Source organism: Oncorhynchus tshawytscha, linkage group LG12 (genome assembly GCF_018296145.1).
Source record: "Oncorhynchus tshawytscha isolate Ot180627B linkage group LG12, Otsh_v2.0, whole genome shotgun sequence".
Taxonomy (NCBI): Eukaryota; Metazoa; Chordata; class Actinopteri; order Salmoniformes; family Salmonidae; genus Oncorhynchus; species Oncorhynchus tshawytscha.
The window spans coordinates 166906-180877 of record NC_056440.1 but is presented as its reverse complement, the minus strand read 5'-3'; the positions used below and the strand labels follow the sequence as shown (position 1 = coordinate 180877).

Below are 13972 nucleotides of genomic sequence, written 5' to 3'. Positions count from 1 at the left end.
AGTTGGTGCAGGGAAGGCCTCCTCCTCCGGTAGCCCTCGGCGCAGCCCCTCCCAACTCCATCGGAATGGGAGCGGAGGGGCTGGGTGGTGGAATGCACAGGACCCTCTCTGAACGCCCGCGGGCAGCCAGCAGATTGACATGTCCATTCGACTGGATAATCAGCTGATCCAGTGACAGAGTGGTGTCTCGACACGCTAACTCCCGGCGGACGTCCTCTCGGAGACTACACCTGTAGTGGTCCATGAGGGCCCTGTCGTTCCACCCAGATCCGGCTGCCAAGGTCCGGAACTCCAGCGCGTAATCCTGGGCGCTCCTCCTCTCCTGCCTGAGATGAAATAGTCGTTCTCCCACCGCTCGGCCGTCTAGAGGGTGATCAAACACGGCACGGAAACGGCGGGAAAACTCTGGGTAGTGCTCCCGCTGAGTCTGGGCCATTCCAGACTGCGTTCGCCCACTCCAGAGCACGACCCGTGAGGCAGGAGATGAGGACACTCACCCTCTCTGCTCCTGAGGGAGTGGGTCTGATGGTGGCCAGGTATAGCTCCAGCTGAAGCAGAAACCCCTGGCAACCCGCCGCAGCTCCATCATAAGCCTTCGGTAGCGTCAGACGGAGGGTGCTGGAGTCGGGAGATGGAGAGTCCGGAACCGTGGGTGCCGAAGGTGGAGAGAGGAGACCACTCCTCTCCCATCTGTCCATTCTCTCCATCACTTGATCCATCGCGGATCCGATCCGATGGAGGACGGTGGTGTGGTGGAGAACCCGTTCCTCCATCGATGGGAGAGGGTTGGCTGCTGCTCCTGCTGACTCCATTCAATTTGATAGGTGCGGGATTCTGTAATGCTCCGGGTGTCGTGGGTGTGGAGTCAAATGCAGGAAACAGAGAGTTCAATGCTGTGCGTCTTTTAATAGCGCTTAACACACCACAGGGTGCTCACAAAAGTAACGTTCCCAAACACAGGGAATCAAAATGTACAATGGAACAAATCACGACCAGGCACAAAACACGTACCTCCACAACAGAGCCGAAGGTTACATAGAAATAATCCCGCACAACAACCAGGCGGGCCGGCTGTCTAATAAAGACAAACTAATTAACCCTACACAGGTGCTACCACTAAACATACAAGGAGGGGGAGGAAAAACAATCAGTGGCAGCTAATAGGCCGGTGACGACGACCGCCGAGCGCCACCCGCCCGGGAAAAAGAAACACCCTCGGTCGGACTCGTGACATGCAGGGATGACATGCCGTACTCTTCGTCTAATTCTCCCTTGTGCCCACAGGGTGAACTGGCGATAAACTGCCAGCCTGTATGCTCTGCAAATAAATTCATAAGAAAAGTTAGTCTGATACCGAAACTAAATCACAATGTATTTATAATGAGCATGCCCCATTATTGGTTAGAATGAGATTTCATGAATCATGATGCTGCCATTATCTGCCAGCCTTTATTGAGGGGCTCCTGAGTGGCGCAGCGGTCAAAGGCACTGCATCTGTGCTAGAGGCGTCACTACAGACCCTGGTACGATTCCAGTCTGTATCACAACCGACTGTGATTAGGAGTCCCATAGGGCGGTGCACAATTGGACCAACGTTGTTAGGATTTGGCCAGGGTAGGCCGTCATTGTAAATAAGAATTTGTTCTTAACTGACTTGCCTAGATAAATAAAGATAAGAAATTTTAAAAAATCTGACAGCATCCCCACTAACACCAGTTTGTGTTTGGCTACGCTGAACCTCTAGCTGAGGTGTTTCAGGCAGCATGTCTGTTGTTACTGCTACTAGGACTCTTTGATCTGGGGGCAACGATCGGGCAACGATCGGCTTGAACATGAACGGCTTCAGTAGGTTCCCTAACTAATATTATTTCATTCTCTGTAAACTCATTCTCAGACTCGGAGCTACTCTGTAAATTCAGCCGTTTTTGGGAGTTCCAAAATGTTCTCTCCTGTCAGTGATGCAACAAAGCCAATATGGCGATTTACAATTACAGTTAACTGGCGTTCTAAATCCTAGTGTTGCCATTACCCTTTAAGACCACGCCTCTGTTACCTGATTTCACAGATGATAATGCCCTTTTAGCATAAGTGCTGTTTGAAAAGACTGCCTGAAATGTCAGCCTGTTTTGGTAGAATGGAGTTTTGGCCTGCCTGGTGAAATCCCCAGGAGGTAAATTAGTTAATAGACCAATAAGAAATAGTTCTAAATGTCTCTACCAATAACACGTTTTCACTTTTCCCTTCCCGACTCAGACCACTCCCTGGGCAGCTCGCGGCTGAGTTTCCCTTTGTAGTCTGTAATAGTTTTCGAGCCCTGCCACAACCGACGAGCGTCAGTGCCAGTGTAGTAGGATGCAATCTTAATCCTGTATTGCCGCTTTGCCTGTTTGATGGTTCGTCTGAGGGCGTTAAGGGATTTCTTATGTGTCCAGATTATTGTCTTGCTCCTTGAAAGCGGCAGCTCTAACCTTTATCTCGATGTGGATGTTGCCTGTAATCCATGGCTTCTGGTTGGGTGGTATACTCCTCAATGCCATTGGATGAATTCCGGAACATATTCAAGTATGTGCTAGCAAAACAGTCCTGTAGCATAGACATCATCTGACCATTTCCGTATTGAGTGAGTCACTGGTACTTCCTGCTTCTGTTTTTGCTTGCAAGCAAAATGATTGCACGTTGGCCAATAGAACCGATGGTAGTGGAGGTTTACTCACCTACGAATTCTCAGAAGGCAGCCTGACCTCCACCCCCTTTTTCTCCGTCTTTTCTACATGCAAATGACTGGGATCGAGGTGAGTCCAGTTCGAGGTGAGTAATCGCTGTTCTGATGTCCAGAAGTTATTTTCGGTCATAAGAAACAGTAGCAGAAACATTATGTACAAAATAAGTAAAAAAGTAAGTTACAAACAATGAAAAAAATGAACAAAATAGCACAGTTGGTTAGGAGCCCTTTAAACGGCAGCCATCCCTTCCGGCGCCATCTGGCAGTCCGATGGACGCATTTGGGTTTGGTGGAAATCAGGAGAACGCTACCTGCCCCAATGCATAGTGCCAGCTGCAATGTTTGGAGGAGGAATAATGGTCTGGGGCTGTTTTTCATGGTTTGGGCTAGGCCCCTTAGTTCCAGTGGAGGGAAATCTTAGCGCTACAGCATACAATGACATTCTAGACGATTCTGTGTTTCCAACTTTTTGGCCACAGTTTGGGGAAGGCCCTTTCCTGTTTCAGCATGGCAATGCCCCCATGCACAAAGCGAGGTCCATACAGAAATGGTTTGTCGAGATCCGTGTGGAAGAACTTGACTGGCCTGCACAGAACCCTGACCTCAACCCCATCTAACACTTTTGGGATGAATTGGAACTCCAACTGCGAGCCTGGCCTAATCACCCAACACCAGTGCTAATCACCCCTCACTAATGCTCTTGTGGCTGAATGGAAGCAAGTCCCCGCAGCAATGTTCCAACAACTAGTGGAAAGCCTTCCCAGAAGATTGGAGGCTATTATGGCAGCAAAGTGGGGAACAGCTCCTTGTTAATGCCCATGATTTTGGAATGGGATGTTGGATGAGCAGGTGTCACCTACAAAAAGCAAGATCCCAGAACCACACTTGGGGGACCTAGTGAATGACCTGCAGAGAGCTGGGACCAAAGTAACAAAGCCTATCAGTAACACACTACGCCGCCAGGGACTCACATCCTGCAGTGCCAGACGTGTCCCCCTGCTTAAGCCAGTACATGTCCAGGCCCGTCTGAAGTTTGCTAGAGAGCATTTGGATGATCCAGAAGAAGATTGGGAGAATGTCATATGGTCAGATGAAACCAAAATAAAACTTTTTGGTAAAAACTCAACTCGTCGTGTTTGGAGGACAAAGAATGCTGAGTTACATCCAAAGAACACCATACCTACTGTGAAGCATGGGGTTGGAAACATCATGCTTTGGGGCTGTTTTTCTGCAAAGGGACCAGGACGACTGATCCGTGTAAAGGAAAGAATGAATGGGGCCATGTATCGTGAGATTTTCAGTGAAAACCTCCTTTCATCAGCAAGGGCATTGAAGATGAAACGTGGCTGGGTCTTTCAGCATGACAATGATCCCAAACACACCGCCCGGGCAACGAAGGAGTGGCTTCGTAAAAAGCATTTCAAGGTCCTGTAGTGGCCTAGCCAGTCTCCAGATCTCAACCCCATAGAAAATCTTTGGAGGGAGTTGAAAGTTCGTGTTGCCCAGCAACAGCCCCAAAACATCACTGCTCTAGAGGAGATCTGCATGGAGGAATGGTCCAAAATACCAGCAACAGTGTGTGAACCTTGTGAAGACTTACAGAAAACGTTTGACCTCTGTTCTATACCCTTTGTTTGCAATGACAAAGTATAACGACTAACCCTAACCCTACAATGTGATTTTTCTGGATTTTTTTTCTAATTTTGTCTGTCATAGTTGAAGTGTACCTATGCTGAAAATTACAGGCCTCTCATCTTTAAGTGGGAGAACTGGCTGACTAAATACTTTTGTATATGAAGGCAGGGTAAAGTGTTGTATATGAAGGCAGGGTAAAGTGACTAGGCGTCAGAATAGATAATAATAAGGTATTTGAGGTATATATGTACATAAAGCCAGGGTAAAGTGACTAGTCATCAGTATAGATAATAATACAAGTAAAATAAAGAACTCAGTAGCAGCAGCAGATGATGAGTGTAAAAGTGTGTGCATATGTAGTGTATGTGAATTTGTGTGGGAGTGTCTATTGAAGTGTGTGTGTGTGTGTGTGTGTGTGTGTGTGTGTGTGTGTGTGTGTGTTGTCAGGTTTTGGGACAGCCACCTCGCAATAGAAGTAGGTGTATGTCATGTTCGCTGGAATAATTATTGGACCAAACTGCAGCGCGATATGGTTTCCACATAATATTTATTTGAAAATGCACAAAACAAAGAAAGAACGAAACAAACAACGAACCGTAACAGAGGTGTAACATGCTACTTAAATATGATTACAACGATTACCAGCTGCCTCTAATTGGGAATCATACCAAACACCAACATAGAAAATAATAACTAGAAAACCCCCCAGTCACGCCCTGACTTACCATACCATACCATTACCTCTACCATAGAAAATAAGGGCTCTCTATGGTCAGGACGTGACAGTGTATGAACAATGAATTTGTACTATAATAATTTAACAATGTGCTTGTTATTGCCTTGGATTGAATTAGAATAAATCATGATGTAAATACATGTCCAAAGTTTGGAGACTTAACTTTTTTAAATGGTTGTTTTTGAGGTGGGACTGCAATTGTGGTTGCCTAGCACTTTCAAGAGCATTGGGTCAGTAAAAGGTCGCTGCTTCAAATCCCTGAGCTGGCAAGGTGGAAAAATCTGCCGTTCTTCACTTAAGCAATACAGTTAAACAACAACAACTGCTCCCCGGGCGCCGATGACGTTGACATTGATTAAGGCAGCCTCCCGCACCTCTCTGATTCAAAGGGGTTGTGTTAAATGCGTTAAACTTTTCAGTTGAATGCATTCAGTTGTGCAAATGACTAGGTATCCCTTTCATTTCCATTCCCATTTTGCATCACTTCTGAAGAATTACCCATTTGGTCATATATAGATTCTCTCTGACTCTTTTCCCGCTCTCTCTTCAGGCTGGTATGATCCGGACAGACTCAGATGAGTACTTCATTGAGCCATTGGAGAGAGGGACTCAGGAACATGAGGACCAGGGCAGAGTCCATGTTGTCTACAGGAGATCTGCTGTTCTACAGGCCCCCTCTGACATCTCACTGGACTACCAACTGGAAGGTAAGCTGTGTGTATGCTTGTGTGTGATATATATATATATAGTTTGGGTTCAAGCAATTTCCATGTTTTTGAAAGAAAAGCAAATGTTTTGTCCATTCAAATAACATCAAATTGATCAGAAATACAGTGTAGACATTGTTAATGTTGTAAATGACTATTGTAGCTGGAAACGGCTGATTAAAAAAAAAAAAAAGAAGGAATATCTACGTAGGCCACAGAGGCCCATTATCAGCAACCATCACTTCTGTGTTCCAATGGCGTGTTGTATTAGCTTATCCAAGTTTATAATTTTAAAATTCTAATTAATCATTAGAAAACCCTTTTGCAATTATGTTAGCACAGCTGAAAACTGTTTTCCTGATTAAGGAAGCAATACAACTGGCCCTTTTTTTCATCTGAAACTCGTCAGAATAGATGGCATTTTGTGGGTTCCAGAAACAAAGTACTTTCATCTGAAACTCGTCAATCTAGAAACTGACATGAGTAAACTGAAGATCCCTTGCAACGTTGTGTACTATTCCCTATCTGGAACATCAGCATTTCTGGGGCAGCTTCATTAAATAGTACCTGCAAAGCTCAAAACAGTGGCCATGCTGGCCTTCTAGGCAGAGTTGCAAAGAAAAAAACATACTTTAGACTGGCCAATAAAAAGAAAATATTAAGATGGGGAAAATAACACACTGACAGACCCATGGAATAGCATTTCTCAGTCTAGACTTCTTGTTTCTGAGAAATGAGAAATGCTGATGTTCCAGATACTCATCTATTCTAAAAAAAAAAGGGCCAGTTTTATTGCTTCTTTAAGGACAACAGTTTTCAGCTGTGCTAACATAATTGCAAAAGGGTTTTCTAATGATCAATTAGCCTTTCAAAATTATAAACTTGGATTAGCTAACACAACGTGCCATTGGAACACAGGAGTGATGGTTGTTGATAATGGGCCTCTGTACATCTATGTAGTTATTCCATAAAAAATCTGCCGTTTCCAGCTACAATAGTCATTTACAACATTAACAATGTCTACACTGTATTTCTGATCACTTTGATGTTATTTTAATGGACAAAAAAATGTGCTTTTCTTTCAAAAACAAGGACATTTCTAAGTGACCCCAAACTTTTGAACGGTAGTGCGTGTATGTACAGTATATTGTATAATTTAGCAGACACTTTTAACCAAAGTGACTTACATTCTTGCGCCCATAATTTTTTACGTGTGGATGGTGCCGAGAATTGAACCGGTAATTGAACCCACTATCCTGGCATATCAGGTGTGTGTGTGTGTGTGTGTGTGGTGTGTGTTTGTGTAAAACTACAGATGAATAGTTAATGAAGCACCCAGAGTAGTCTGCATCACTCACCTGTCATCTGCTGATGTTATAATGAGTCTGTTAGAGGTATGGTAGAAGTCTGTCATGTAGGTGGTTGTGAGTGGTTAGCCAGCCTACTATTCCATATAGGTGGTCGTGAGTGGTTAGCCAGCCTACTGTTCCATGTAGATGGATGTGAGTGGTTAGCCAGCCTACTACTCCATGTAGATGGATGTGAGTGGTTAGCCAGCCTACTATTCCATGTAGATGGTTGTGAGTGGTTAGCCAGCCTACTATTCCATGTAGATGGATGAGTGGTTAGTGAGTGTTTAGTCAGATTACTAATCAAATCAAACTTTATTTGTCACATGCGCCGACTTTGCGTAGACTTTACCGTGAAATGCTTACTTACAAGCCCTTAATCAACAGTGCAGTTAAAAAAATAAAAAGTAAAAAAGACTAAAATAAAAAGTAATAATATAAACTAACACAATAAGAATAACAATAATGAGGCTATATACAGGGGGCACCGGTACCGAGTGTGCGGGGGTACAGGTTAGTTGAGGTAATTTGTACAAGTAGGTGGGGGTGAAGTGACTATGCATAGATACTAAACAGCGAGTAGCAGCAGTGTACAAAAGGGAGGGGAGGGGTGTCAATGTAAATTGTCTGGCGGCAATTTAATTAATTGTTCAGTAGTCTTATGGCTTGGGGGTGTCTCCTGAGGGGGAAAAGGATTTGTCATGCCCTCTTCACGACTGTCTTGGTATGTTTGGACCATGATATTTCATTGGTGGTGTGGACACCAAGAAACTTGAAACTCTCGACCCGCTCCACTACAGCCCTGTCAATTTTAATGGGGGCCTGTTCGGCTCACCTTTTCCTGTAGTCCACGATCAGCTCCTTTGTCTTGCTCACATTGAGGGAGAGGTTGTTGTCCTGGCACCACACTGCCAGTTCTCTGACCTCCTGAGGCCGTGTCATCGTTGTTGGTGATCAGGCCTACCACTGTTGTGTTGTCAGCAAACTTATTGATGGTGTTGGAGTTGTGTTTGGCCAACCAGTTATGGGTGAACAGAATACAGGAGGGGACTATGTACCTACCCCTGAGGGGCCCCCGTGTTAAGGATCAGCGTGGCAGACGTGTTGTTGCCCACTCTTACCACCTGGGGTCTGCCCGTCAGGAAGTCCAGGATACAGTTGCAGAGGGAAGAGTTTAGTCCCAGAGTCCCTAGCTTAGTGATGAGATTCGTGGGCACTATGGTGTTGAACACAGAGCTATAGTCAAAAAACAGCATTCTCACATTTTTTATTTTTTTATTTCACCTTTATTTAACCAGGTAGGCCAGTTGAGAACAAGTTCTCATTTGCAACTGCGACCTGGCCAAGATAAAGCATAGCAGTGAGAGCAGACAACACAGAGTTACACATGGAATAAACAATTAACAAGTCAATAACACAGTAGAAAACAAAGGGGGGAGTCTATATACAATGTGTGCAAAAGGCATGAGGAGGTAGGCGAATAATTACAATTTTGCAGATTAACACTGGAGTGATAAATGATCAGATGGTCATGTACAGGTAGAGATATTGGTGTGCAAAAGAGCAAGTAAATAAATAAAAACAGTATGGGGATGAGGTAGGTGAAAATGGGTGGGCTATTTACCAATAGACTATGTACAGCAGCAGCGATCGGTTAGCTGCTCAGATAGCTGATGTTTGAAGTTGGTGAGGGAGATAAAAGTCTCCAACTTCAGCGATTTTTGCAATTCGTTCCAGTCACAGGCAGCAGAGTACTGGAACGAAAGGCGGCCAAATGAGGTGTTCCTTTTGTCTAGGTGAGAAAAAGCAGTGTGGAGTGCGATTGAGATTGCGTTATCTGTGTATCTGTCTGGGTGGTATGCGAATTGGAGTGTGTGTCCGGGGTATCTGGAAGGATGCTGTCGACGTGAGCCATGACCAGCCTTTCAAAGCACTTCATGGCTACTGACGTGAGTGCCACGGGGCGGTAAACATTTAAGCAGGTGACCTTCGCTTCCTTAGGCACAGGGACTATGGTGGTCTGCTTGAAACATGTAGGTATTACAGACTCGGTCAGGGAGAGGTTGAAAATGTCAGTGAAGACACTTGCCAGTTGGTCAGCGCATGATTTGAGTACACGTCCTGGTAATCCGTCTGGCCCAGCGGCTTTGTGAATGTTGACCTGTTTAAAGGTTTTGTTCACGTCGGCTAACGAGAATGTTATCACACATACATCCAGAACAGCTGGTGCTCTCGTGAATGCTTCAGTGTTGCTTGCCTCAAAGTGAGCATAAAAGGCATTTATTTCATCTGGTAGGCTCGCGTCAATGTGCAGCTCACATCTGGGTTTCCCTTTGTAGTCCGTAATAGTTTTCAAAGCCCTGTCGCATCCGACGAGTGTCAGAGCCAGTGTAGTAGGATTCAATCTTAATCGTGTATTGATGCTTTGCTTGTTTGATGGTTCGTCTGAGTGCATAATGGGATTTCTTATAAGCGTCCGGATTAGTCTCTCACTCCTTGAAAGGGGCAAATCAAGCCTTTAGCTCGATGCAGATGTTGCTTGTAATCCATGGCTTCTGGTTGGGATATGTACGTACAGTCACTGTGGGGACGACGTTGTCAATGCACTTATTGATGAAGTCGATGACTGAGGTGGTGTACTCTTCAATACAATTGTATGAATCCCGGAACATATTCCAGTCTGTGCTAGCAAAACAGTCCTGTAGTGAAGTGACTATGCATAGATACTAAACAGCGAGTAGCAGCAGTGTACAAAAGGGAGGGGAGGGGTGTCAATGTAAATTGTCTGGCGGCAATTTAATTAATTGTTCAGTAGTAGCATCCGCGTCATCTGACCACTTCCGTATTGAGCGAGTCACTGGTACTTCCTGCTTTAGTTTTTGCTTGTAAGCAGGAATAGAATTTTGGACAGATTTGTCTAATGGAGGGCGGGGGAGAGCTTTGTATGCATCTCTGTGTGTGGAATAAAGGTGGTCTAGGATTTTTTTCTCTGGATGCATATGTGACATGCTGGTAAAATTTCGTAAAACAGATTTAAGTGTGGCTGCATTAAAGTCCCCGGCCACTAGGAGCGCCGCTTCTTGGTGAGCATTTTCTTGTTTGCTTATGGCCTTATAGAGTTGGTTGAGAGTGGTCTTAGTGCCAGCATCGTTCTGTGGTGGTAAATAGACGGCTATGAATATTATAAATGAGAACTCTCTTGGTCGATAGTGTGGTCTACAGCTTATCATAATTCCATGTAGATTGGTGTAAGTGGTTTGCCAGTCTACTATTCCATGTAGGTGGGTTAGTGGTTAACCAGCCTACTATTCTATGTAGGTGGGTTAGTGGCTAGCAAGCCTACTATTCTATGTAGGTGGGTTAGTGGTTAACCAGCCTACTATTCCATGTAGGTGGGTTAGTGGTTAACCAGCCTACTATTCCATGGATGTGAGTGGTTAACCAGCCTACTATTCCATGGATGTGAGTGGTTAACCAGCCTACTATTCCATGTAGATGGGTGTGAGTGGTTAACCAGCCTACTATTCCATGTAGATGGGTGTGAGTGGTTAACCACCCTACTATTCCATGTAGATTGGTGTGAGTGGTTAACCAGCCTACTACTCCATGTAGATGGATGTGAGTGGTTAGCCAGCCTACTTTTCTATGTAGATTGGTGTGAGTGGTTAGGTATCCTACTATTCCATGTAGATTGGTGTTAGTGGTTTCATGATGTTGGGGTAGGTTTATGATACATACATAAATACCCCCCACCCCCTGTTTCTCTCTCTCTACTCTATAGAGTTGACTCTTGAAAAGCCCTTTGTTAACATAGAGATTCTGGGAACATCAAAAGGTGGGAAGCGGAACCATATTTCGGTAATCCAACCATTAATATGCGCTTGTACTTAAAAAAAAACATGTTTACCCCCTTTTTCATGGTATCCAATTATTAGTAGCTACTATCTTGTCTCATCGCTACAACTCCCGTACGGGCTCGGGAGAGACGAGGTCGAAAGTCATGCGTCCTCCAATACACAACCCAACCAAGCCGCACTGCTTCTTAACACAGCGCGCATCCAACCTGGAAGCCAGCCGTACCAATGTGTCGGAGAAAACACCATGCACCTGGCAACCTTGGTTAGCGTGCACTGCGCCTGGCCCGTCACAGGAGTCGCTGGTACGCGATGAGACAAGGATATCCCTACCGGCCAACCCCTCCCTAACAACGCTAGGCCAATTGTGCGTCGCCCCACGGACCTCCCGGTCGCGGCCGGTTACGAAAGAGCCTGGGCGCGAACCCAGAGTCTCTGGTGGCACAGCTGGTGCTGCAGTACAGCGCCCTTAACCACTGCGCCACCCGGGAGGCCCTTGCTTTTGTACTTAATGAATATGATGTCAGATCAGTTGGCGTCTGAGACATTATTACTGATGACAGGACAACATTATTGGTATCTTGTAAAGTCTACACATTCTAGTTATCAGTTTCACATGGAATTGTTGTGCAATTTAAATGTTTAAATATGAAACTATTTGTGAAAAGATTAAATGTAAATTTAGCTTCTAAGTGAGATTGGTTTTCATGAGTGAACTATGCTCATCTTAGTGGCCCCGCCCATGTGAACAGACACTGGTTGTAAACTATGAAACACGGCCCTCTCTCCCAACCCTATATAAGCCCCTTTACGAAAATGTAACGCCCTGTTCCAAGGACGTGAGGATTTGCGGTCCCCACGTTAAAAAGGACAAGGTCACCTACAGAACTAAGCCAGGGAATTGATGGGAAATTATGTAAATATATCACTAGCCACTTTAAACAATGCTACCTTATATAATGTTACTTACCCTACATTATTCATCTCATATGCATACGTAGATACTGTACTCTATATCATCGACTGCATCCTTATGTAATACATGTATCACTAGCCACTTTAACTACGCCACTTGGTTTACATACTCATCTCATATGTATATACTGTACTCGATATCATCTACTGTATCTTGCCTATGCTGCTCTGTACCATCACTCATTCATATATCCTTATGTACATATTCTTTATCCCCTTACACTGTGTATAAGACAGTAGTTTTTTGGAATTGTTAGTTAGATTACTTGTTCGTTATTACTGCATTGTCGGAACTAGAAGCACAAGCATTTCGCTACACTCACATTAACATCTGCTAACCATGTGTATGTGACAAATAAAATTTGATTTGATTTGATTTGAACATCGGCGTGAGCTCTGGGTGAACGACAAGAACCTAAAGAAATTAGCATCGAATTTCAACGTGAAGATGACGATCCACACGCCAAAAAGATGAATTTCGACTACCAGACAGAATATAGCATGAGCTAAAAGTATGGCAACTTGGTATGAACGTTGAACTCTTATTCACTAAAAAGTGATACCTCCTAGCCGTTGCGTTAGAGCAGCCACTTTAGACGTGGGCTAGGAGAGGACGGACAGAGTATTTGTTCTACCACACGACGACATTGCTACCAAGTGTCCGTTCTACCACCAGACATTCTTTAAAGGCCACCCGGCCTTCCATCTACGACCAACTGATCAAAGCGCAGCTCAGAGTAAATATTTATTGCATTTTCCTTTTCCAAATGGGCGGTTATTTAGAATGCACAAGATTCTGTATTTACGATAGAGTAGCTGCCTATGGCCCGATAGAGACACAATCTTTTTTGTTCCTCAGTCTTCCCGCTCTTTCATTCAAAACCCAACCCCCTTTCTTTGTGTAACCAGCCGTCACATCTGTTCCGTCCGCCAGGGACGTTTTCCTTTATGACATAATTTGTAATCAATGTGTAATCCATTCTGTGTAGATGTAATTCTGTGTGATTATTTAGTTATTTAGTCAATAAATCATTAAACCAAATGTTGTATTGCTGATTCAACTTGTTAGCCAGGGTTCATGAAGATAACCAAGGATTTAGAACTTTCAAATGAGACTAAATAAGGTGACAATTAAATATTGACTGCTATTGAGGTAAAAGATTACCAGGTCTTTAAGAGTTTATTCGGAAGATAACAGCTCTATAAACATTATTTCGTGGTGCCCCGACTTTCTAGTTAATTACATTCGCTTAATCAGGTAATATTATTTACAGAGAAATTATTTTATAGAATAGCATGTCATATCACTTAATCCGGCATAGCCAAAGACACGACAGTGATTAGGTATCCTACAATTCCATGTTGATGGTTGTGAGTGGTTAGCCAGCCTACTTTTCCATGTAGGTAGGTGTGAGTGGGTTGCTAGACTACCGTTCCATGTAGATGGGTGTCAGTGTGTTGACGGCCTACTATTCCATCTGGTGGGTGTGAGTGGTTAGCCAGTCTACTTTTCCATTTTATTTTATTTCACCTTTATTTAACCAGGTAGGCTAGTTGAGAACAAGTTCTCATTTGCAACTGTGACCTGGCCAAGATGAAGCAAAGCAGTTCGACACAAAACAGCACAGAGTTACACATGGAATAAACAAACATACAATCAATAATACAGTAGAAGAATCTATATACAGCATGTGCAAATGATGTAGGATAAGAGAGGTAAGGCAATAAATAGGCCATGGTGGCAAAGTAATTACAATATAGCAATTAAACACTGGAATGGTAGGCTGTGCAGAAGCTGAATGTGCAAGTTGAGATACTGGGGTGAAATGGAGCAAGATAAATAAATAAATACAGTATGGGGATGAGGTAGATTGGATGGCCTATTTACAGATGAGCTGTGTACAGGTGCAGTGATCTGTCAGCTGCTCTGACAGCTGGTGCTTAAAGCTAGTGAGAGAGGTAAGAGTCTCCAGCTTCAGAGATTTTTGCAGTTA

General features: G+C 44.1%; 1 protein-coding gene across 1 annotated transcript in view; it reads left to right on the top strand.

Moving 5' to 3' along the window:
- The window catches only part of adamts3 (ADAM metallopeptidase with thrombospondin type 1 motif, 3), a 146390-nt gene that overhangs the window by 19249 nt on the left and 113169 nt on the right, over positions 1-13972 (top strand). The window contains exon 4 of the mRNA XM_042331164.1: positions 5644-5800. Within this exon, the coding sequence (XP_042187098.1) occupies positions 5644-5800 (157 nt within the window). The remainder of the gene's footprint in view (positions 1-5643; positions 5801-13972) is intronic.